The sequence below is a fragment of the Copidosoma floridanum genome, unplaced genomic scaffold (assembly GCF_036245765.1).
Source record: "Copidosoma floridanum isolate Cflo_tuat_1 unplaced genomic scaffold, Cflo_Japanese_pri ptg000021l, whole genome shotgun sequence".
Taxonomy (NCBI): domain Eukaryota; kingdom Metazoa; phylum Arthropoda; class Insecta; order Hymenoptera; family Encyrtidae; genus Copidosoma; species Copidosoma floridanum.
Window position 1 is genome coordinate 16,514,484 of NW_028321898.1, and position 26,109 is coordinate 16,540,592.

The window sequence follows — 26,109 nt, forward strand, 5'->3', positions numbered from 1 at the left end:
CCCATACCCTACATTGATAAAGTTAACTTAACAGCTAATCGGATTGAAAGAAAAGGAAGGAAGAGAGCAGATAAACATAACGTACTAAAAACACACACAGACTATAAGTTAGGAAATCTAGTCCTAATAAAAACAAACCCAGTATCACTTTCGGAAAGCGGGATCACTGCTAAATTTTTAGAACTACATGAAGGTCCTTATACCATCACAAAAATTATAAATAACTCCACTTTTATTTTAATGAACGACCAAAATAAAATTAGGGGAATGTTTCATGGTATTGAATTGCGCCCTTATTTTACACAGAATGAGGACAAAGAGGCAACAACAACGGCTCAACCGCAAAATAAAGTGGACTAAACAACGCCTAGAGACGTTATTACGGGAGTTAAACCAATCACAAATGGACCCTGGTCCATCACAAGGCCCGATTAACTCATCACAGTTGCCTACTAAACTTCCTCCGCGAGAAATGAATACTGAAACTCACGATAATTATATCGACATCGAAAATGACATCGCAATTGAGGACCTCGAGCACCTCACAATATAATAAAAACAGCATGAAGTGAGTGAAAATGAGTTGTCAGTGTCGTCAGTAGTTTGAGACAAATATCGACCTTAAAAGTATAAATACATAATTAAGAAACCCTTAATAGATGGGGAAAAATTCAGAAAGGAGGATCAAAAAAAAAATGGAAAAACTTAAAGAAAGGGAAAAACAACTCCAAGCACTATATCATGGTCCACGTGACCAACAAGGACAGATTGCAATGGCACGGATGGAAAAGGAAAAGGAGAAATATCGAGAAATGATGAAGGTTCAGCAAATACGAGTGGAGCAATGGGTCATTGGGCTACCGCACCCAACAGGTACCCAAGCTCCAATCGCAGCACCCTCTCAATCTTTTTCCCCACTCCTAACCCAAACCCCACCACCCCTCACGACTCCTCTTTTTTATATACATAAAACTCCCACATCAACACACATCGAAGAAAAAGTAACACCAAAATCTACCCTACCAACCATAACCCCAAATAATGAAAAAAAACTACGAGACGCTCTCAACACACTTTTCGGTCCCCCACCAAACAAAGAAAAAACAACCTGCTCCCGACTCTTTGACTGCACTCCCGTTAAACTCAAACAACCTATCATCTCACCCACACAACCGAAAATAAAATCAATAATAGTAATCCCACCCCATTCCAAATTTAGTAAACAACATATAAAGACAACAAAAGGAATTCCAATAAACATAACCCCTGAACTCAAATTGACACCTACAACCACACCCATCATTACACCTACACCCATACAAACCGTCACAGAACTCCATCCCTTATTTAAGCCCCGACCACATCGCCTCCGTAAAAAGTTCCTGCCAGTACGAAACATTCAGGATTACTTAAAACAAAACACCGATGTAAATAACAACGAATAAAATACATTACTTCAAATCGAATTTGTTCAAAGTAAATTTTATTTTCACAAATTCTAGGGGGCAGATATAAGGGGGCACTTCTATTTATAATATACGCCTTATAATTACATTTATTATATTTATCCTTGAAATAGAAAATTCAAGAGTACAAATTTTCTGTATACATATATTTTATTTATATTTGAAACACAAAAATTCAAATTTGAACGCCACGCGCGGGGAATGTGCGTATAGTACGTCAAGAAAACGCTAGAGCGCGTTCAACTAAAGAAGGGAAAACCTGCTACTCAAAAGGAAGCAACATTAGCGTAAAAGGCACCAGCGCGCAGTGTACAGTCAGTCCTTCTCCAGCGAGCCTGGGACGCGGAAAATCCGCTGCTCACCCAGACCTGGAATTTTTCCGTGCACCAGTACATTACCGCGACGAGCACAAGGGGAGAGAAAGAGACCAAGTACGAAGGCCGAGAGCTTCAAAGTAAGTTTGTATAACACCTGCAGGTAACACTTCCACTAACCGGTTCCTACTAGGACTTTCGGTGCTCGACCTCTTTAAGCGTGGAGACGACGCATCCCCAAGTAGTCAAGACACTAGGGTTAGCGACCACGTTCTTAGGTGAAGTTCCTGGGTTGACGACTTGAGCAGTGCTCAAGACACCCTTGGGCCCTGAGAACGACCTAACCCTACGTGACTTGGTAGGCTAGATAGTTACCTAACATTGACCTTCCGTGGTTGTACTAAAAATTCGTGCTAGTCTAACCCAACGTGTCTAAGGAGAGGCATTAAGGAGGGAAAATTCAAAGTGTCATTTATGTAAAATTTTCTACTAAACAAAGGCGGATGAATTTTAAGTAAATTCTAAATTATCGAGTATATTATATATTTCCTTTTCTCATTATTAACGTAAATAATCGCGATTACTTAAATATAATTAATACATGTAGGAATTGAAGATACAATTTCCTTATAATCATATGATTGAATAAATATAACATAATAAAAAATAAATTGATTGTACTTATTTAAGCAAACCATCCCCTCCACGTACGATTGCGAGTTCCTTTTATTTAGTTTAAGATAAAAACTAGAATAATAACTGTTAAGATATTTATGAAATTGCTTATATATTGTTTGTGTGTTGGTTCCTAATCTTAGAGTTTCCTTGGTATGGATAATATTCTTAGCCGATTGTTACCACCATCAATTAACCGGGGTTATACTCAAAGAAAGGGAAGTCGTACGCTACATTGCTCCGAGGCTGCCTTACGTCTCTTGGGCCGCAAAATAGTCCTGAAGATAATAGCACTTATCTGACAAAAACTACTATTTTTATCATAGACAATCAAATACTACTGAGTTGAATAATGTATTCTTTAATGTTCCACACCTGTCGTGGGTCCCTAGACCCACACCTGTTTTCTTTTTTTTTTCTTTTTTTTTTTTTTTTTTAATATTAAAAACAAATTATTATAACGATAAAAAAATATACAATGATAAAATTGTAAGATACATATTTGGCACTCGTAACTGAGTTTTAGCGCATGCGTAGTAGCAAGGAGTCGAGACGCTGTGACGCTGCACTGCAGCATCGAAAACGTACAGCTTGATTCATTCTCGCACGATCAGTCTGTCGATACGCACTCCCAGCTATCGTATTTTCTTATTTAATTTAATCTTGCTTTATTTCAGTTCAGCTTACGATTGTTTCTTTGATTGTAAAGACTAAAGATAGCATATACTCAGGATATTATACTTCGTATTTTGTAATAAAAGCAATAGTGTTGTACATTTTATTGCCCGATCACATACCCATACATCCATACTGCTAACAAAAATGCATGAATTCGTTTTTTCTATTACTTTACTGAAGTACTATTATTCGGACAATTTTAAAGACAATTCATCTAAATGCAAAGAACTTTTTTTGTATCACATTGGTACCTTAGCCTTAACGATTACTAATTACCACTTTTCTTCCCTTTTCCACCCAGCAGCAGATGACGGATAGCCAGGGTGTCCTGGAGAGTATATCCGATTATCTCCAAGGATGCCAAATTTGTGGCCCTCGCTCAGCAACAACGGCAGGTCGATGGTAACACCGTCAAGACTGAGGAAAACGACACTACCGAGCAACAGCTCGTCATCTATGGTGGAGATGCAAACGAACTGCACACAAGCCTACTTAAGAATGAGCTTAAAGAGATCAAGCCTCATGAGATACAAAGCAACAACAATCAGGAGAATTGGAATGAAAGGGCTGAAGATAATGACGTCGTCAACGCCAACAAGCGCGACGAAGAGGAATATGAGAACAAGCCGACGAGGCCATAGAATCGATGTCGATCGTCACCATGAAAATCCATGCATTAGCTTGAAAGAGGAACAGTGGCGCTAGCAAAGGCATCGAAGATCCATCTAGTATCTTCGTGATGCAGAGAAACACGTCTCTTAATTACCCACAGGATTTTCTCGCGCAATACGACAGGTACATTGACTAATTACACGAGGGGTTGGAAGCTATTGAAAATTGGCACAATAAAAAAAAAACGAAGCCAAACGCAAAACAAATTAATCTTTTTTTTATAATCATGTTTTTTGATGTGTGTTTCACAAAATGTGTAGTACTTATACTGTTGCCATAATGGTCTGGTATTGTGATAAGCACATTGGCATAATGATCATTGGCAATGAAATTGCTTAATAAAATTGCACGTACACGCGCACACATGTAAGAAGTTATGTTTGGTCAAATTATTTTCTAGTTAGCGATTTTTCATTTTTTAAATAATTTTCAAAGTTATATTAGGGCTAAAAACCGGAAAATATGTCCTACAAATTTGTGAAAAATTTAACAAATATACTATAATTTTTCTTAAAATTTTGCAGCTTAATATTATAAAGAAATATTACAAACACGGAAATTTGAGGTTATGTTGTTTTATAACTCAACACCTCTTTATTTGTGTACCATGATATTTTATTTTTCCCTTAGGATGTCTGTAAAAATTGTTATTTGTCGAGTATTTTGCTTTTTTTTGAGGATATGGCATATTTTTCAATATTTGGATGTTATGTACACGCATGACCATAAACAATTATTTGTGCATTACCGTGATTCTTTACTAAGCGTAATAAAACTTTTTCCATGGTTTCCCTCTTTATTTCGTGAAGGTACATCTAAAACTTCTAAAATTGAGGTTATATTTTTACATAATTTAAAGCTTTACTTTTTGTGTGCCACAATAATCTTAGTTCCTTTAGAAAACCTGTAAAATTCGTTATTTTTTCTCTATCTTGCTTTCTTTAACAAATATAGTGTATTTTTAATATTTAAAGGTTATGTCCTATTATAAAAACCCACTTAATCTATACTCGCTATTTGCAGCGACCCACGATATATGTAAAAATGATTTGCTAATATACTTTGTTAAAATAATGATATTAACTAGGGTATCTATGATTATTATTAACTATTATATTCTATACACATGTGTCCAGGCAAACACTTTATACACAGTTACACACTTGCACAGTAACAGTAGAAAAAACACATTCACACACACACACACACTCATCATATATGCACACTTTAATGTTTGCAATGGTTGCATCTATATTTCTGTTACTGTAAACAAATTACACACACACACACACACACATACACACACATACGTGCATGTTTACACTAATCTATACGTTTAGATATATTATGTCGGATACGATAACTATATATTGAGACCGGACGAATCCCGAGTGATACAGCTGAGGACTTATTGGAGCAGGAAAATCATGGATAAGTACTAAATCGTGGTTGATAAATCTCTCGGCCTTAAAAGAGAGTAAATTACCATCTGCAGGCTTTTTTCCTGCTTACTGGGCGGTGACGTCCGCGGGCATAGCGTGAATGTTCACATAACCTGTTTTCCTTGTGCACCAACTCTCCCACTAATTAGAGTTTTCCACACATCATAGTGCTACCGGCCATTTGGGCACCACTCACAGTACAGCATGCCAGGAGACGAGGAGGACGGCCTTAGTGCACCTATTCCTGACAAGAGAAAGAGATTACCAAGCCATCACATCGACCACGCTTCGCAATTTAAAAAGAAAAGGAACCCAAAGCTCCAAAAGTAAAGAATGACTCACCCAGCTTACAGGATCAAGTAAAGAACACCTCTGTCAACCTTCTCATTCAATCTATCATGGATTACGCCTGTTTCATATACGCTCCAAAAAACCTCAACCTACAAAAAAAATTGAAAAAATATAGCTCGCTGCCATCCAATTTGCCTTGGGTTACCGCACAAGCGCTCCAACCAATATTCTTCTTGAAGAATCCAAATGAACGTCGATCAAATTTCGGAGCAAATTCTTATGCAACTGCCACCGAGCCAAAATTCTAAGCAACTATTCTTCTGAGTCTAGAAACCTAATTTCGCAATTTTACTGTCTGTATAAGGGCGGCCCAAAAGACTATTCTCTACTTGTATAGTAAATTTCCTCACGTCTAACTTCCTTTTCTATTCCAACTTCCATTACAACGTGTACAACTACTGTTTTAATATCACTAACATTTCCTTGATTGCCGACTTACTCTTCAGCAAATCTATTACCCAGATTTTCCATCCAAATCATTTGATCGATGACCTGGTGCTTGACTCAAAAGCTATTGCTATCTTTACTGACGGCAGTTAAGTCCCTAATGCTCCATTTGTTGCGTTAGCCTTCTACTGCTCTGCACTGTCAGTAAAATGCCAAACAAATCTTCCACCCTATGCTTCCATATTCTCTGCCAAATGCCTAGCCATCTCTGCCGCCTTTGATTTTATCCTAGATTGTACTACATCTATTTCTCAGTGCAATTTTCTTTTATTTAGCGACTCTCTTAGCGTTATTTCCAAGTTATGCTCATCCACTTAGAACATTAAAGCTGATCCTCGAAATCAAAGATAAATACTTAAAGTTCAGTTCCAAAAATCCAGATAACTTTGTCAAACTTGTTTGGATTCCTTCCTACATAGGTATCTTTCATAACGACACAGTGGACAAACTGGCCAAACAGGTTTTCTTTTCACCACAATCCTCCTTATTTCCCATCAATTACACGGACTTTTTCCAGATGTTTGAAGAGGATGCTTTTGCCCACTCAAATAATATAAATGTACGGGATGGGCTCATGAAAGGTAAATTATATTTTGAGATATTTTATACTAAAACCAAGAAATCTTATTTCTATGCGAAAAGTCTAACACGCAAATCTATTTTTACTATTAATCGCATGCGCTCGAATCATCACAGCCTCAGACAGAGTCTATATCGAAAGGGTATCATAAACGATCCTACTTGCGACTGTGGATTTGAGGAGCAGAGCCTCAACCACATAATTTGGAACAGTGATTTATACTCACCCCAAAGAAAAACATTGTTCGAAGAGCTTTATAAAATTTTCAGGCCCCCTACAAGCATAGAACGTACCATTGCAAATCTCAACATACCAGCGTACCTCATTATACTAAAGTTTTTTAATTCATTTAAAATATCTGTATAATATACTGACATTTGTACCCTTTTGCTAACGTTTAAAATTGATCTCACTGTGTATAGAGAGCTTCTCTATCTTCGAAGCCTTTAGAAATAAACTGATGTGCATGTATGTTAATTCTCGCGCAAAATGTAAGACTGATGCATATAAAGCTACATTTAAGTTGTATAAACCATTGTATACTCAAGCGATCTTATTATGTATTAAAACTTACCATCAAACATGTATAATGTGATATATTTTTCTGAATAAAGTAAGCGTTTATACCTCTTGCGAGGTCAGAACCTTAAAATAAAACAAAAAATAAAAAATTTCAATTTTAGAAAATACTAAAGTTTATACTACTTTTTTCATTATTGAATACAGTCACTTCCAAAATAGATAAGCTTCTCTGTTTGTCAAGCGATCACGTGTATGATCAAATGCATGCCACGAGTCGAATACGAAAATTAGAATTTCACGTATTCATGTCTTCACGTATTTATCAATGTGCAGTGGTATTAAACAACAAGATGAGCAAAAATTATCTGGATAACTCTTCCGTTATAAAACAGTGCAACAACTAATTTACGTGATATAAATATCATTGTTCTTGTCGTTAAATAAATAAAGTACGATAAAAAGAATTTTTTTAAATTCATTTTAATTTTGCAAACTGATGCATAAAGATAAGTTTTTGCGTAAAAGATTCTATCAATATTTTTTTTTCTTTTAGAAAGATTTTATTATTTTAAATTTACGTTGAAGTTTAACATTGACGAAAGTTAATTAATTAAATTTTTTTACTTACTACTTAATCGTCAAGGAAGAATCATTTTCCTAATAATGCCCCAAGTACTGACTTTGAACCCCAAAATGCTTAAAGATGGCACTAGTTGCAAAGTGTAATTAGTCTCATAAGTTCTAAACATGTTTGTATTTGCAAATTTACTTTATTTAGGTTGGACCTAAGACTTCTAGGAAGTTGATAACAACTTACTAAGCAAATTGTACTTCATTACTTATAAGATATCGTATGTATCGAATGCCCCAATGGAACACTCTTACTGTCAAATCCATTCTTACTTAACCTTTTTATCTCTGTCGTTGTTGTAAAAATCATGGAAGTTATACTTACCTTAAAACGATCGCAGATAGCAAAACTCCTAAAAGTGAGACTAACATCCCTATGAAATTTAAATTAAAAAATCAAAATCCAAAATAGTATTGTCATCAAGTACTATATTTTGATGTGTAACATTACCTATGAAAGTCCGTCTCTCACTTACTATTACCAACTGTATTACATAGTCAGACACCACCTCTAAATTGGTAACGTAGTTTATGGATGAGCTCTCATGATGAATATTCATTTTCTATTATTAGTATGTGCCAAGTCCATCTATTTGTCACTCAGATGGTGTGGTAGAATAGACAAGAAAATGGATAATCATTGTGTTCATTACGATTTATAAGTAATTTTATTTTATGTTTTATGATAATTTAAGAGATTATTGTATTTAAGATGAAGGATATGTGGGAGAATGTAAATTGTTGAGTTACAGTTCAGAATAGTTTTATATGCTTAAATATACCATTAGTAAAAAAGTACATGCCACTACACTCCTTCATTTTAATAATACAATCAAGTAAAATTGTTCCTAACATTATATTCAATATTTGAAAGAGATGGTTGTAGTTAAAAAAAAAACCTTGATGCTAATAGTTTTTTGAATTATTTATCTAATATTTACAAATTTTTTTTTCTATCATACATTTTCATATAATAAATAGCTTTCCCAGTTTGATTAATTTTTATTTTATGAAAACTTTCTAAGAAAACATGTTAACAGTTCAACATAAAAATACAATAGTCAATGCTTTTTAACACTTAAAATAGTTATATGTGAACATCAATTATTAAATGTGATTTCAAGCTTTCATTTCTTACACGCACAAAAAGTTATATAAAATAAGAAACATTAAAAAACTTCGAACGACAGGTTTGTATGTTTATTATTGAACAGTTGTACGCATTAATTAATTTTGTAAAATGATAGGTACAGTTTGATATTGATTTGCTTTGTTATTCTTCTAACATCTATAAGGAGACGCTGACGGATAATGATTTATTTACAAGAAAAACAAAACACAATGTTACGCAATGTTTCTTGACAAGCGATAAATTCCACTATCAAATTACTGTTTACAACGAGAATTTGTTTGTATACCATCGTTATTTGAAATTATCATTAAAACCTTTTTATGTTTAAATTAAAAAAGATAGAGACCTAGATTCATTACCTTAATTTATGCAACGAATAAAAACGGAAAAAAGTTTCGCTCATCCATAATTACAATAACAACAGTATCAAAATCAACGCCTTAATTTTTTGTCCATTGAACTATATATATAGCGTTTCAAAATAGTCCTACTGGAGTATTTTCAAATCAAAACGGTCTGCACAGCCCAAATGAGACAGTATCAGGACCAATAGCAACCCACGCCTTATCAGTCCTCGTTTGAGTGTGTATGTGACTCAGCCCGTTACCTCATCTCCTATCTGCTCCTGCCTTCTCTACAATTACCTGGCAGCCATCCTCATTATCAGCTATGAATGCTACATTGACATGCCCGTTATTTCGATGATGCCTGTGTCTCGGATGATTATTTCCGTCTTCACTGTTAATATGTATCCCTTCCTGCTGCTGTTGCTGCTCAACAACGGTTTCAATTATGTCGAGATTCCTTGCATTGTTTATAGCTTCAACATCATCAACAATGTAGGGATAATGTTGCTCTCTAATCCCCTCATTGGCTTCCTTCTCCTTCTGTGACTCAGAAGACTTGTTAGTCTCCGCTTCAATATTATTTGGCTTATTTTTATTTATAACATCGTTGTCCTGGATATACAATCTCTTAGATAGATACAATTGATTAAAGAGTAAATAGATAAAGCCGGTTATCAGTGTTACAGCGGCGAATATCAAGTAGGTAGCTCGTGTTCCAAAAGCTTTCATCAAGAAGCCACCAATCAAACTGCCACTTCCTTTGCCTAGAATCACCAGAAAATGAATTAACAGTTTTTACGATTCATTGTCTTTCTTTCTGCTAATTTTTTTTCCATATAGTCAATTAATAATTTTTATGATTTTTCAGTAATAATGATGAGATACCAAATAAATTATATGTTTGTGTGACTTACAACAGATGTTTTGCGTATATATACTACAGAAAGTATTATAAACGGTTAATAAAATATGAAACGAGAAGTTTCAATTATAAAATTTAAGATAATCTGCTAAGAACTAGTGCATATTGTGTCAAGATAAAATTGGAATAATAAAAAATAAGTTAAAAGTACTGTAGATAAACTAACAAGAATCTGCCTAATTATTCGCTCCAAGGGTTGGCGTAGTGGGGATAATGAGTTCGACAGTGCTTTGCATGGTGGCAGATGATTTTGAAAAGTAAGGACGCTTAATGCTTGTTGGGATAGATTTTTTTTTTTAATGCCTTATCACGCATACTTTTGCGTTGTTAATTATAAAAATTAGTGGTTAAGTAGTGGAGTAAGGTTTTTCATGTTCCCCATTAAAAAAAAAGTGGTGAAAGACGGCAAAGATGTAGAAACTGTGAATGAATGAACAAGGTGACCTCACTTTCATATCAATAAAAGTAACTAAGTCTCGATAAAGATATACCAATAACATGAAACCGTCTGGACCGTTCTCGATCACCGAGTACATCTATTCTAACTTCCTTACAATAAAAGGATGGTTTTTATGATATATCAACTGTACATTAAGTAAAACTTTTGTAATTACATGTTTATGTCAAACATAGTAATGTTTTTTCCAATAAAAATATACATACATACAATTTCTGTCACATCATCTCTGTATATTACAATGCTAAAGCGTCCTCACTTTTTGAAGGGAGTACCACGTGGCCTATCCATATCTGTTAACCCTCGGAGCAAATTGATGACTTTATCCTAATTGTGTTTAAAAATAGCAAGCTATATACTGTATTCAAGGAGTATAATTCTATGATTTACAAATGCTTTAGGGGATGCTTAGAAATTCAAAAATTAAGAAAATCAATTTCATTTTGTCATTATTAGTACATCATACGTCACTAGGGCCCAAAGTACAAACATGAGCGGCCGAAAAGCACGGTTATTGTATATGTGTCCAAGTAATGTATAATGTTTCTCTTTTTTTTCTTTCCGAGGGCACAAAATTGCATTTTCCTGCCTCGGTTCCTTATTTTCCTGACACGGTTTTCGTACTAATGCAAATTTGCAAATCCGCGATCTGGACTGACCTGGACCAGTATAGAACTCCATCTTCCCGAGTATGCGACGATTCCGTCCCTCTGGTTAACCTGCTGTTCTTGGAGGAGAGTCAAAATGCAGGTGCTGGAGAGAGTATTTTTTTCCTGGTGACTATGCAGTCACCCAGGACAATGTATTCCATGCAGCAAACATTACCTGCTGGCATACATACAGCATCAGTATGTTTATTTTTTTCTTGGTGCTGATGCTGATACCCTAAATAACGTATCGTGAAGCAGGTTTTACATACTGCTGTTGTTGGATGTTTTTCGTTCTTGATGATGATTTATATTTCCTTAGAACAACTACTCTGTGCATTGGAATCGTCGTCATGCTGGTGAAAGAGTATATTTCCTGGTGATGATGATGTAGTCATTCAGGACAGCTCTCCTATTCACAGTATAGATTCAAACTGTTGGAGCTGAGGTTGATGCTTCTTTCCTAGAAAGGACGTTTAACATCACGTATTAAGAGTAACGTGAAGGACATTAATATAACAATGAAGAATAAATGTTATTTTTACATACTAGTGTTCATTTACAAATGCTGCAGTGCCCGTTTATTTTCTTATAATGTTATAGTGCATGATTATTTACCTTGGGATGATGTATAAGATCATTAACAAAGGATACTACACTAAGCTAAACGTCGTCTCCAAGATAAAAAGCACCAATCTCAGCATCAGTTAGTAGAGCCTAAACTGTCAAGAGCAAACACTGTCATGAGTGAGTATACAGTCTATACATCGTCATCACAAGTATACAAATACATTTCATTTTTAATAATTATAAAATATCCGTAAATCAGACTTGACGTTTGGTCCAGGATAAGTCCATTTTCCTATGATGGTGATTTAGTCGCCCATGACAATCATGCTTGTTTCAGCCTATTTGATCTCCTACTGCTCGGGTCCATGTGTTTCTTTAACTGGTGATGGTGGAGTAACATTGAATATAATAATATGCTCGGTGTCTTATAGATTGACTTGCTGTTGCTAACGTTCCTGATGATGATGTGCGTACATGCTCAACGAATAATAGCATACCCCATGTGCAAAGGTTTTTTCTTTTCTTTATACGCTGTCACTGTTTGACATTAAAAATGGAAAATGAGTCTTTTCATTCATCACATACACAATAAAAGTAACAGTGGTGGTAATTATAACAGTAAAAAATCAATACTTTTTTAATATATTACAAACTATAAATCAAAGTAATTTAAACCGAATCAACCTAAGACCATTATTCCTAAATTTAAAAAACTAATAATAATGCAATTCCTAATTAGCTGTACAGTGTATTAAATAAACAATAAAAAATCCAATATTTCATATGTATCGACAACAATCAGAAATACAGTGAAATTTGAGGTTGATAGTGTCCAAAGGCTGAACTGAAAAAGCCGCTTTTTAGCATCAACAAGAGGATACATGATCTGTTGATAAAATGTTTAACAATAGTACCTAAAATTAAACTAGTTATTTCAATATATACCGCTGACAACACATTCGTTAAGCTCATTGTTAGGTGTGTCTTGTACTTTATCATATTATGAAATGTCACTCCTACTTTGGCAATTTACTTAATCAATTAGCAAATATAACAAAGCCTTGACGTACAAGCAATGTGGTTGTTACACTGTGGGCATGTAAATAAATAAATATAATTTTTCTTTGAAACTGTCAACCATTACATCATTGAGGCTTTCCTCATTGAGTAGGGGCAATTTTTTCTCTGTTATAATTTTACAACTTACATGTTTTAAAAATGCGCTTTTAAAATAAGGGCTTTGTTGCTCAGCTCTCTCCAGAGTTTGAATATGTCCAAGTGAGAACTGACGACGAGCTCCTACAAAATAACAATCTGTATGGCGAAAGGTATATTATTATTGTTATTTTTTCCATGAATTTTGTACCTTGGCACTTGTTATATATGTTACAATAGTTGTTAATAAAGCAATTTTTATTAGACGAACAACTGAATGTTTTTGATATAAATTAAAACTTTGTAGAAAATTTCGTATACGTTTATTTTAGACATGTTTGATTTGGGATAAAAAATGGTTTTTACTCATTACTCCATTTATTAACTAAGCGAACAATAAATGAACAATTAATATAGTACACAAACAACATTACAACTAACTGTTGACGTACATTTATATGAAAAATACACTCGAAGTTTGAGTTGTATTAGGTAGGAAAACGAATAAATTAATTTTAAAAAATTTTCCAATACTCAAGTATGTATAATTTAAAATTATTGACGACAGTTACCGGGTGAAATTTAAAGAGCAGCAAAAGGGGGAACGAGCGGCAGCGACCGGCAACTGTTTTGCTTGTGTGAGTACACACACAGGTGTGTGTATATATACATATATACATATTGATGCACCCAAACCTTTTTTTTGGGTAACACAACTTATGGATCCTTTAAAAAATTGAAAACAAAATTTCTTTCATGTTATACCGTCTTGAAAAAAAAAATTGGGCGAATATTTCGAATTTGACAAAAAAATTATGTTACAATATCACATAATTACATAAATAAAGCAATTCATTAAATCAATCAAGAATGAATTATGTAAGATCATTATATAAATATATTTCGAGTTTCATATCATTTTAATGGTTTTTAAGGGCACTTACTTTGAATTTGATTAACAAATAATGGCACAATGTCATTGAGTAAATATATAAAAATAAAACAAAAATTGTATTAATGGGCTATAAAATCGCAAAAAAATTAGTGAAAAAAAAAATTTTTTTTAATTAATGAAATGAAATATGAAAATAAAATGAAATAAAATTACAAAAGACATGAATAAATATACTCGAATGAAAAAAAATGAAATAAAAAAGGGAATGAAAAAAAAGATTAAATATGAAAATAAAAAAATTTAAAAAATAGTTTAGTACTCACGATGGTTTAACTTTGTAAGAACGTCGTGCATAAATACATTACTCACGAAGTTCAACTTTGTGAGTACTAAACTATGTTTTTTTTTTTTTTTTTTTATTCGTTTTTCAAGTTTTTGTTTTAGTAAACAACATGAATGCAGTACTAACGTTTACAGAGTTTCGTTCTTCCTGTGGGTCTGGCGACCCCCTTTTTACCTGAGAAATTGTGTCTATACTCATCTCATATTTAAAGAACTGCGTTCTTACCGAGAGTCCCATGACCCATTAATACCCCCTGGTTTGTTGTTTTAATTTCCTTTATAATTTTTTTATTTGTTTTTTTTTTTTTTTTTTTTTAATATTATAGTGGCATACGTCTGTCTGCGGGTACACAAAAGTCCACTACTCAGGGCACTCGACACTTTGGAAAGGGATGGGTGGCCTCCCATTACAGGGGGGGGGAATAGTCAATTTTGAAACGAGAAGGTCACCCATCCCCTTCACGAGGAGTATTGCGTAATGAAAAAGCACATGTTAAAAATCACAAAGGTACTTGTCCAAGAATAAGTCGCACTGGTCGGAAATTGAACCATACGGTCATCCGCGTGCCGATCCACATCCTAACCGACTGAGCCGCCGTGCGCTCCTTATATAGATATACTTACTTGATGAATTAGACTGAGCGACCACAGAAATAACGTACCCTCTACCCTATAGCAACTCTGTTAAAAATGACTATGCATATTTTGGAAAATCCATATAGTTTTTGTTGTTATTGTCCATATGTTGATGATTATAACACTAACGGATGTTGATAACCTAACCTGGTGGCATTGTCTGTTGCACTTGTCTTACGCAAGAATTGCATACGGTGTGGTTGCGTTCGATTATCCATTGTTCGTTCGTTCGCACTCCATTAGAACCAATGCTTAAGGAATGTAGAAAAACATGAATCGTTCGGTGAACCGTACGTTCCTTAAGCATTGGTTCTAATGGAATGCGAACGAACGAACGATGGATAATCGAACAAAACCTCTGCTTCTACACATTTGCGACAGGCGAGTGTGCACACATGAAGAAAAGGAACACCGGAATTTTTAAAAGCAACGGTAATCCTGCGATATTTTGTAATTACGTACATTTGGACCGTTACGGTACAAGCATTTTTACCGTACTTTATATTAATTTTTCTTTGTATATGTAAAATTTATCCAAAATTCATTATAAATTTTACTGTACAACAATAGTAAGATTTCCCCTGAAAATGAATATATAGCTACAATGTCACCAGGAGTGGGCGTGTCATTTATGCCATGTCGTCAATTCAATTTACGACGAGTCAAAAAATACATTCATGACATGCCATAAAAAATTACATTATCACATTTGGTGAAATTACACCACATAACACGTTGTTGCCGCAAAAAAGGGGGTGCAGACGTGAAAAAACTACGTATATAGACACCGAAAAAGGGACAGAACTCATAAAATTGAAGCCATTTGGCACGGTACGCTTTGAGTCAGCATTAGCGATGTATTTCATACTACTTTAAGACAACTAAAACAAACCAGTATATTTTCAAAGGGCCGAAATGGAGAAACACTTAAAATAGATTGGTAAATGTTAAAATACTTTGTTTGTATTGTCCGTGCCCAAAACAAGCTAAAAATTTTATTTATCAATAAATGATACTAAAAGACATTTGGGTCGCCAATCGCCATTGATTGCTTGCCTGAGGATATGTTTTGTTAATTAACTACTTAAATTTCCAAAACTGGAAATCATGATAAAAATTGCACAAACTGGCAGTACTACTACTGTTGATACCGAAAAAAATCATAAACAACTATTGACTATCCGCATTTAATCTCTTTGCATTATCAAGTTCCAATCACCAGGTAAACCGAAGTGCCTACTGGCTACTTAATATTTAAATAAAATGACAAAAAATAACATAAGCGCTAATCATCAGGCAACTTGGAGTGCTGACTGGCCAATTATTAAATTAAATACGCAATTGTAAATAATCTCAACGCCAATTACCAAGTAATTTGGGGGTTATACTGGCTACTTAATAAGTAAATAATAGGTTACCTAATTGTTGGCCCTGTTATTTATTGTTTTATTATTAATGTTTTAAGCGACCAGTAAACTACCTGGTGATTGGTGCTACCCCAGATTACCTGGTGATTGACGTTTCTGTTGTTAATGCTTTCCCAAATAACACAGTGGTCGGGAAGCACCTCGGATTGCCTGATGATTGGCGTTTTAATATATTATTACTAACGATTCCGAAGCCATGTCAATACTTGAAATTCAGAAATGTTCGGTAAAGAAATCACCTGAACTGTAAACATCTCTGCAAATAATGAAGATATCGCGAAATAAGCAATAATTTTGAATAATTAAAATTTTAAAAAGTATTTTCTATAATTCGTCTATACTAGGCCCTATAACCGTTGTTTTAAAAATCATTTTAACGACTAAAATAACCTTCCAGACAATGTACTGTATCACTACGAACAACTACTAATCTACAGTATTACTTGAATTTTAAATTTTTTGGTTGAAGAAAAAGCTTAAACTTTAAATAAAATAATCCGTATCTCCGTGAATAATGAAGATATCGCGAAAAAAGCATAATTTCCGATCTTTAAAATTCGTAAAATTATTTTTTTTATATCACGTATACTTACTAGGCCCTAGTACTCTATTTTAGAATCATTTTGACAAGTACAATAACCTTCCAAAAAGTTCACTACATCACTACGAACGGCTACAAAGCCACGGCATCACCTAAGATTTAAAAATTTTAGGCTTAAATAAAAGCCTGAATTTTAAACGCCCATATTTCCGTAAATAATGCATACATCGAAAAATAAGCTATAATTTTACACCAGTATAGTTCGAAATTTTATTTTCTTGATTTTGCGAACACTGGGCCCTACTCAACGCTTGGAACATACTTTTATTAATTAAACTAACCTTTTAGACAGTCCACTACATTACTACGACTGACTACAAAGCCAAGACATCACTTGGAATTTAAAATTTATTGCTAGAAGGAAAATCTGATCTTCAAACGTCTATATCTTCATGAATAAAGGATACATCGCAAATAAAGTTATGCTTTGACATTACGAAAATTTGGGAAAATTATTTTTTGAATTTGTGAGTACTCGGTCCTAGCCAACGCTTGAAAAATATTTTTACCATCTGCAATAATATTTTAAATAGTCTACTATATTACTACGAACGACTAGAATGCCATAGCTGTACTTCAAGTTTGAAATTTCAGGCTAGAGAAGTAGCCTCAACTTTAAACACCTACATCATCGCAAATAATGGAGATATTGCAAACAAGCAATAACTTTAAATCATTAAAATTCATATAAAAATTGTTTTATTTTCTGTACACTGGGCCCTGGCTGTTGCTTCAAAAATTATTTCAACAGTTACAATAATTTGAAAGACGGTCCACAATATTACTACAAACAACTACATATCCATGATACTCATTAATATTCGAAGTGGTGGTCTAAAAAGCCCTAACTTTAACGTCACTATCTCGCAAAATGCGATATCTTTATAATTTGCGATATTTTATAAAATGGGCAATATTTTTGGTTTAATCAAATTCATAGCAAATTTTGTTTGATTTGCGTATACTAGGCAGGCTACTGCTTATAAAATGATTTAAAATCAAATATACGTTACTGTTTCACAATATCTAATCATGAAACACAGGAAAATATGTTTTTGTACTTTAAATACGTGGTGCAGTAGGTTAGAAAAGTTGTTTCACTGCACTTTTACCTTTCTTTCGTTGTAGCAAAGTACATTTTTTTTGCTATGTGTAGTAATACATTAAGAAATCGTTTGAAAATCCACAATACAATTCCGCGAAAAATTCGCTTGCATAACAATATTATCTGCCTTTAAAGTATACATTTTTATTACAGTTACCATCACAGCAAGTACAAAAAAATTTCTAGATCAAAATGCGACGTGAGGATCAAATCAACTAAAGGTAACATTGTCGAAATCAAAGGAAGTCATGACAGTAAAACTTGTCTTCAAGATGAGCACGTTGATGATGACGAAAAGTTTCATAAAAAACTTACAGAAAGTGTTAGGCAACCCGGTGTAAATAGTATAATACGCTTCTTTGATGATATGTCTGCCAGGTAAATTTTTATTACTTTAGCCAATATTTATTTGTAGATAGGGGTACATCTTTACGATCATGCAGCTTTCACCCTAACTGTATGGTGTAGTAACAATGATTTTAAGGTGCATAAATCATGAAAGAATATTGTGTTCAGTCATTTTCACTCTTTTAGAAGAGGTATGATGTAAATATGTGGCTTTTACGAATAATTAATCAAAGTCCTTGCATAGTACGGTATACGTACGATATGTGCAGCTCGTGTGAGATTTGGACTGTTATAAGAGAGAGAAACTAGTAGCAAAACGTCAAATGCATTATTGGACTCCAGTAGCGCAATAGCCACATATTTATAAAATTTTAATAAAATTCATCACATAATGAGAATTTACTTCGGTGATCAGCGCTTCAGATTAGTTAAAATACGTGCAATTGAAGTCCAAGCCTTGTTTCCGACGAAACGTAACCCGCTTCAAATCTTTCAATGTTATTTTAAGCAAGAAAAACCGGATCGTGTTACTTTTCGTCAAAGCCATCGTTTTGTCGATATAAACATACGAAGTGGTACAATGCTATGTTTGAGTAATCAAAATCTACTACTCGGTAACAACTAATTAGTAAGCATGCATCTTACTAATATATAAAGCAAAGTCGCTAAAACCGTTGTAATCGCTAACCAGGAAAACTACTGAACCGATTTTGCTGAAATTTTGCACACGGATTCATGATACTTTCCAGATGGTTTTAGTATGATGGTATTAGTATGTTTATGTTTTAGATAGTTTTTATCTTATAAAATTTAATAACAATAGCAATAAATGAGCTCAAAGTTTTGCAAAAATACGCCAGCTTTTCACTTTAGTTCAGTAAAATCCGCTAGGTGGCGTCGACATGAAATCGAGGCTACTTGCAACAGAATTAAATAAGTGTGGTTATAATACGCCGGAGCGTCTCCATAGTTAAGCAGTCGTGCTTTGGCAGTTCAACGAGCTGAATAGAGAATGCTGATGATAGTCTTGCAGCTGGATATCCCGGTTACGGACGACACTTATCTGTAAGGCGGAAGGGACCTAGGTTTCCATTCACTCTGAATCTAGACGAGTGTGATCATAAAAAATTCATTCCAACCGATGACGTCTCTGGCATAATACTAGGAGACATATCTAGCCAGAGCACAATCTGCACCAACTCTTCAGAGTTGTGTGGCAGTCCCACCACCCCGCCTGGTGCAGTCAGAGAATTTTTGGCTACAAATGTAAGCCAGGGAAAACAGCTCTGAAGGGCACAGGCAGCCACAACGGTTCCCTTATTTGTCGTCGCGTCCCCAACGAGCTTACCTACATGTTCCCGTCTAACGTTGAGCGGTTGGTTATCTGGGGAACGACTCGAAAACGAGATATTCTTTAGTCAGCGGCTTATCTCCCTCCATCACACAGTCTCCGTACATCAAGACTCCCAGGGTAAGAATCAAGCTACCCGTAGCCAGCTCTTCATCATCAGGAATAATAATAAAGAATAGCCTGTAAGTTTCACCACTGGCACTTTTTAGGGCCATTATAAGTATTTACATTTCCTACTTAACCATCAATTTCATCGGTTCTTTTTAGGGGCCACCTAAGTGTAAACTACCTTGCCAACAAATACATTTTTACTACCATTTCCGGAAGCGATTCGTCGACTAAAAGACTATATTAACTAAAGACGGTCACTATTAAACCAAGTTAGCCATTCACTAGCAGACATCACCTGCGGAGTTGTTCTTCGCAAGGCTGGAAAACCCGGTGACCGATGACCTATATTACCCTCTCGACTCTAAGCATTCAACTAGGAATCACTGATCCTCTCCAAAGTCTGCGCTGGGCAAACCTATAACAGCTATGAAGGAAAAAAAATTGAGCCAACGGAACAGCCTCCACTGGACAAGTATCACAAACCAATCTCCCCATCTAAGATCACCAGAACAACTGAATCTGCAAATAAAAAAGGTGCTTTAGACACCAACGTCTTCGACGTTATACCGGAAGACGTTGGGAAAGAGCACTGCAACTAGCTCCAAAGCTTCGGACTTTATAATTTTTCTCCCGATCAGTCTGGGTTTTCAACAGCAGGCCAGAGAAGATCACCCTGAGATTTTCATGCAGTCACAATCGCTGTAAACTTTAGTCAAGAAAGAGTTTACTTAAGAAGCTCACCGGTTTTTTTTAGGGCAATCGAACGTCGAACTACCTTGCCAACAAACATATTACAACCTTATAAAGTTGAAAAAATAGCTTTTAGGGCACACAAAAGTCGCAAGAGGGTGAATTGGAAGGAAAACTTCAAATGAATATAATAAATACAATTTTACTTAGGCGTTAAGAAACTGACGCAGAAAATTTATTGAGATTGAAACAGCAGCGTCAAAATCGACAAATAAAGAATCCATTACGTGAGAGATCAGCTTTTCATTGTACCCTCACAGCAATCTCTGAAATCTTTAAAGATCCTACTTCAGATTTTTAAATAAGTAGAAAATGTATTTGTGTTATTGTGGCAATAAAAATGTAGGGTTTAACGTCCAGGACTTTGTTGCTCTGGTAATAAAGTTGTGAGATATGAGAAAAAAAATTTTTTTTTAATATAAATTTTTTGGGGGTTTAAAATCTTAACAGCTTTAAAAAATAGCCCTTTTCGTGAATTACACGGGAGAAACTGTAAATCAACGGCTTCTTAAGGCCACTGATTATTTTATGGCATAAAGAACGCACGGTACTTTTCAGCATAATTATTTTCTTGAATTTTGACACCTTATTATTTGACCAAATAAACTATATGGATTCCGAAAAAATATGTTTTTAATAAGAAGATTTTTGTTCTGAGATGTGTCAGGAATATGCGTAAAATTTCTAACTGAAAACGTTTTACATTACATGTTAACACACTACGGTGTTTTATTTAGTAAGTCTCGGGCGAAGCCGAGACGGGGGCTGCTAGTGGAAGATAAAAACGTCTTTTTGTTGAATATTCATAAATTTGAATAATCGATTAAGTCCGATGTTCCTGGCCTAACCAACTAACTCTAAAAGTGACTCGTAACAAGGAAGTCGATTCAATTTTTCCATCACCGATGTAAAATTATAAAGTTTTATCTCAGTACGTAACGTTAGGCACAGCAAGAAACGCGCAGTTTCTGCGATGTCAAAAAGTAGCTTTTTAATCTTTAAAGCTGTTTTTCTAAAAAATCACAAAAGTGGAGTTAATCGGTTTGTCTGAGAAGCCACAAATGTAATAGTGAACAAATCATGATTTAAATCACTTTACTCAGTAGAAATTTAAAATAGGGATATGATCACGACTTGTTCATGTTTCTACACTAGTAAAAGTAAATTTTTCTTGTAGATATTCTAAAGCAGGGGCTCGGGTTCAATTGAAAAATAAAAAGCGAACATTGTACCGGCACCGCCAACAAGAGACGAAAAAGTACATACAAGTGCCCAAATGTAACGGCATAACAACAATCGCTGAACTTAATGCTCGGATACATGAGGAAAATCATGATCTGAGATATTTGTATGATGATGAGTCGAGACATGTAACTTCCACGTTGGTGACAAGCCAGACTGGAGAGGTCCACATACTTTTATACGATGAAAATCTTTCAAAAGAATTTACTGACGTTAAAATATATATCGATGGCACCTTTAACGTACGGCCAAAATTAAATTATGACTGGAAAAAGTCACAGTTTATTACCATACAGGGTGATTATTATAGACAAGTAAGTATGGTACTTTGGCTATTTTTCGTTATTTGAAAACAAATCTCTACTGATAAAAACGATTTTATCCTCTGCTTTTTAATAATTTTTGTTTTCGCGTTCTTAAAGTTTAGCGCTTAGTAGGAAAAACAATTTGTAACTTTACCAAATATCTATTACGTGCTGAACCACTTTTATTCAATTTTGTCTTCGCTAATAAATTTTCGAGATATACAGACGTAACCGAGTGCCTTCAAGCTACTGTAAGGAGATTCGGGAGTATTATTCAAAGGGGCGAGGAAGGGAGAGTCCCCTCTGCCCGCGCAGCTTGGCCCCCTTTACCGCGCATCCCCTCTTGCACCCAACAAACTCAATATTTTCCTTACGTTTGACGTTGGCATTGTTTAAAATGCACTATAACATGCCTCAAAATTTTGCTCACTGAATTTTTAAACAATAATCAACTCGTAGGTAGTTTTTTTAAACATCTTTGCATTTTTCAAAAAGTTTTGTCCATGTAAACGACCAAATTGAGACCAAACGTTTCATAAGAGCCTACGTTAATCACATGATTTTCATTTGCGAAATTCTTTTAAAAATGACCCATAACAAATATTGAAAAAACTCATATAAGTTATACGTATTCTAGACCATTTAGAAAACTTAATATCATTGTGATCTCTGCATTTTATTATTACTCCCGAAGCTCCTTAAGAATTGAAGCAACTTGGATTGGTATTGTTGCTGCTGGAACAAAATCTGCTTGGCCTCGGAAATTCTTAACCAAAGTTTAGTATACTAATGTTCTATTTAACGGATATTGAGTTATTGGTATAATAGTATGATTTGAAACTTTTCATTGCCTTTCCTGAGATTGAGCGATATACATATCTTGCTACAAGTATTCTGATAAAGAACGATAAATCGCTTATTTTTGTAATGAAGATGCCTGTACGAGTTGTCTAATTTCTTACCATAATTTTGAAAATGGCGATTTTCGTGGCAGTTGGCTGAAATATTGTACGCTCATGTCAACCGTCGATTTGTTAGCGATAATAACAGTGCGGAACAAATTATCATACCTTAATTTTAAATTTTACATTCTTACAGATTGTTCCCATAGTATTTAGTTTAATGAGTGATTGCACCACAGAATCGTATGTGGCTCTGCTGTCGAAGATAAAAGAGGTGAATCCTCTTTTTAATCCAACTCATATTATGTCTGATTTTGAGCAGGCTCTCAGGAGTGCCTGTAAACGTGTTTTTCCAGCAGCAGTTATTCTTGGATGTTGGTTCCATATGGGTCAGGTAATGTTATCCTATCACCATATAATTTACAAAAAAACAAAGAGATGCATGAAGTTAGAAACTATGGAAGAATAAACAATCAAGTGTAATATGCTGTTGTAGCGACTCGATCGAATGTAAGAAATGTCATGCTTAAAAAATGCGTAATTTTGTGAGAAATTCGGATCGTATATAAAAATTTGTTTTTTAATTATTATTAATCCATCGTAAGTAACACATATGTTTTGTAATTGCAGCTTGAAAAAAAAATTACGACACATTAAACAATATAAGTCATTGCATGTCAACTTCCCTGGTACGTCAGATCGAGCTGCAGAAATCGTCGCTTGAAAGAAAGAAGGTGCCATTTTATTATTGCTCTAAAAATGGCCATTTCATTTCTGCGCTAAGAACAGTGCTACTTCGGTTGTACGCTTGGTAAGGTGCCATTTCACGTTTGGATTGAAGAAAGAACCTTTTTTCTAAATTATTGTTTCGTAACATTATCATTGTGTATGATTTAAAACAACAAAAATCCTGTACTAGCGGTGTGACTACATGAATAAAAAAAAAAATTTCAAAAACGAAGTAACGCCTTTCTTATAGCAAAAAATGAATGGCACATTGTTATTTCTGAAATAAGAAAATACCTTACTTACAGTTGAAATGTAATGGCATCTTATTTCTCAAAAGCGAAAGAATAAGATAGGCCTCTGGGTAATTTTGATATACGGGAATGAAAGGTTACACATCAAAGATGTGTGCAAGGCACGTGTGTGGTTGTTTCGAGCACTGTTTACTTTTCCTATCTCGAGCATTTTGGAAGGGCTGGTGTGCCCTCGGTAGGAAAAACAGTGCTCGGCACATAGGTAACATCCATCTGGGACTACCTTACGATCCCTCGGGCCTGCTTCGCAAAATCTGAATTACTTATTTTCAGACTAAAATCTGAATTAGCTCTTTCATGATCCAACAGTCAGCTTTTTTTGTAATACCGGTAATAAGTCACTTTTATTTTCGTGAAAAAAGGGGTCTGTGGAGAAAATTTCCTGTTTTTGTATATTACTCGAGATAGCCCCTTTTTTTGCGAAAAAAATATCCCCTTTTTTTAAACTCAAGATAACAGTACGTGCACTCTCTTTCGCAAAAAAGAGATTTCCTTTTTTTTGTTTGATCAAAATAGATCCCATTTCAGTTGCTGAACCGAGATAGACCCCTTCTTCCTCTTTACACCGACGAAAGATTAAAATACATCCAGAATATACTATTGACAACTGTAATACTTGTATTTTGATAACTGAAATCGTAATCTGTACCGTAAAACATGGAACGCCCGACGTGTCGTACTAACAGAGTCGATGTCAACTAACTCATGTCAATGATGAGTTATATCAATGCATGTTCGTCTTCCTGGTCGTGCACGAGTTCGTATTGCGTAAGCAAGGTATTTGTGACATAGGTTTATTGTTATTTATTATTTAATATTATAATTGTGTAAAAAAAGTGTTTTAATTTCCCCCAGTACGAAAATTATCTTAGTGAACTAACGATAAGTGATTATAACCGATAGTAAGAAGTAGTAAAGTCTATATTTAAGACTAGGAATAAAATTTGATAACTTTGTATTATACGGTTGTGTGTAACTTAATATTATTATTTTTTTAACAAAAATGTTAAAAAATTTGATAAATTATCTATTAATAAATGCTTATTTTACTCTAGTTCACTGGCAGAGTTGAGTTAGGTAATTAGGTATTTACAATGGTATACAAAAATAAAATAATAAGTACACGGCACATATTGCACCGCGTATGTCGGCTAGCAGTCCTGTAGCTGTAGAATTATAACTAATTTTTAATAAAAATTTTGAATTATTATTAAATGAAGGATTGATTTTATTATTTGTGAATATTACTTGTTATAAATTCCCATTTTTTATCTTTTTTTATGAATAATTAATAAAAATAAGATTTTTTTGCTACAGCCATACGGAATTGATTTGTAATCGTCAATTTGTTGTTAAACAGGCAGTTTTCAAGAAATGCGAAAAAGAAGGGGGTGGCGTACAAGAGAGATAATAGGACTAAAAATGAAGGAAAACAACCACTTGTGAAGAAATTAATTGCGCTCGCTCTACTGCCAGAAAACTTTATATGGACGGGTTTCAATATTATTGAAACAGAACGAGTTACAAAGTTTCCCGATGATTTAAAATTAATGTTATTTTTCCGATACTTTATCGATCAATGGATGGGTGACATAAAGTTTTGTATATACCGAGAAGATAGACGTACCAATAATGTTATGGAAGCATTCCATCGGTGGTTAACACGAATCTTGGGGAGTCACGCAACCGTAGATGTGTTCTTAAGCAAGTGTATTACATATATTTCTGTAGCTCTATTGTTCATTCAGAATAAGCCTGATACGTCGTTTGTTTTTTTTTAACTCGGAAAAAACTGATTTAAAAAATGGTCGATCACAACTGTGAAACTTGTAATGGTACAACTTTCAACGACGTTTCACGGCTGGAAACGTTTTTTTGTATTTTTTAGTGTGGAAAAATCCCTATCCGATTTCGTTAATAATTTTATGTTGTAGAGCATTCGTGTTTAATGTTAAAGGAACAATTATTTGTTGTAATTAGATGAAAAATTTTGTGTTTCCCGCCAAGTTGTATCATGTTTACTTTGCCAAACAGTAGTCACCACTAG

At 34.4% G+C, this 26,109-nt stretch overlaps 1 protein-coding gene across 1 annotated transcript in view; it reads right to left on the minus strand.

Moving 5' to 3' along the window:
- Positions 1 to 9,225: 9,225 nt before the first annotated feature.
- Positions 9,226 to 26,109, minus strand: part of LOC106638959 (uncharacterized) — a 149,750-nt gene continuing 132,866 nt past the window's right edge. The window contains exon 10 of the mRNA XM_014352367.2: positions 9,226 to 10,020. Coding sequence (XP_014207853.2) covers positions 9,518 to 10,020 — 503 coding nt within the window. The 3' untranslated portion in view covers positions 9,226 to 9,517. The remainder of the gene's footprint in view (positions 10,021 to 26,109) is intronic.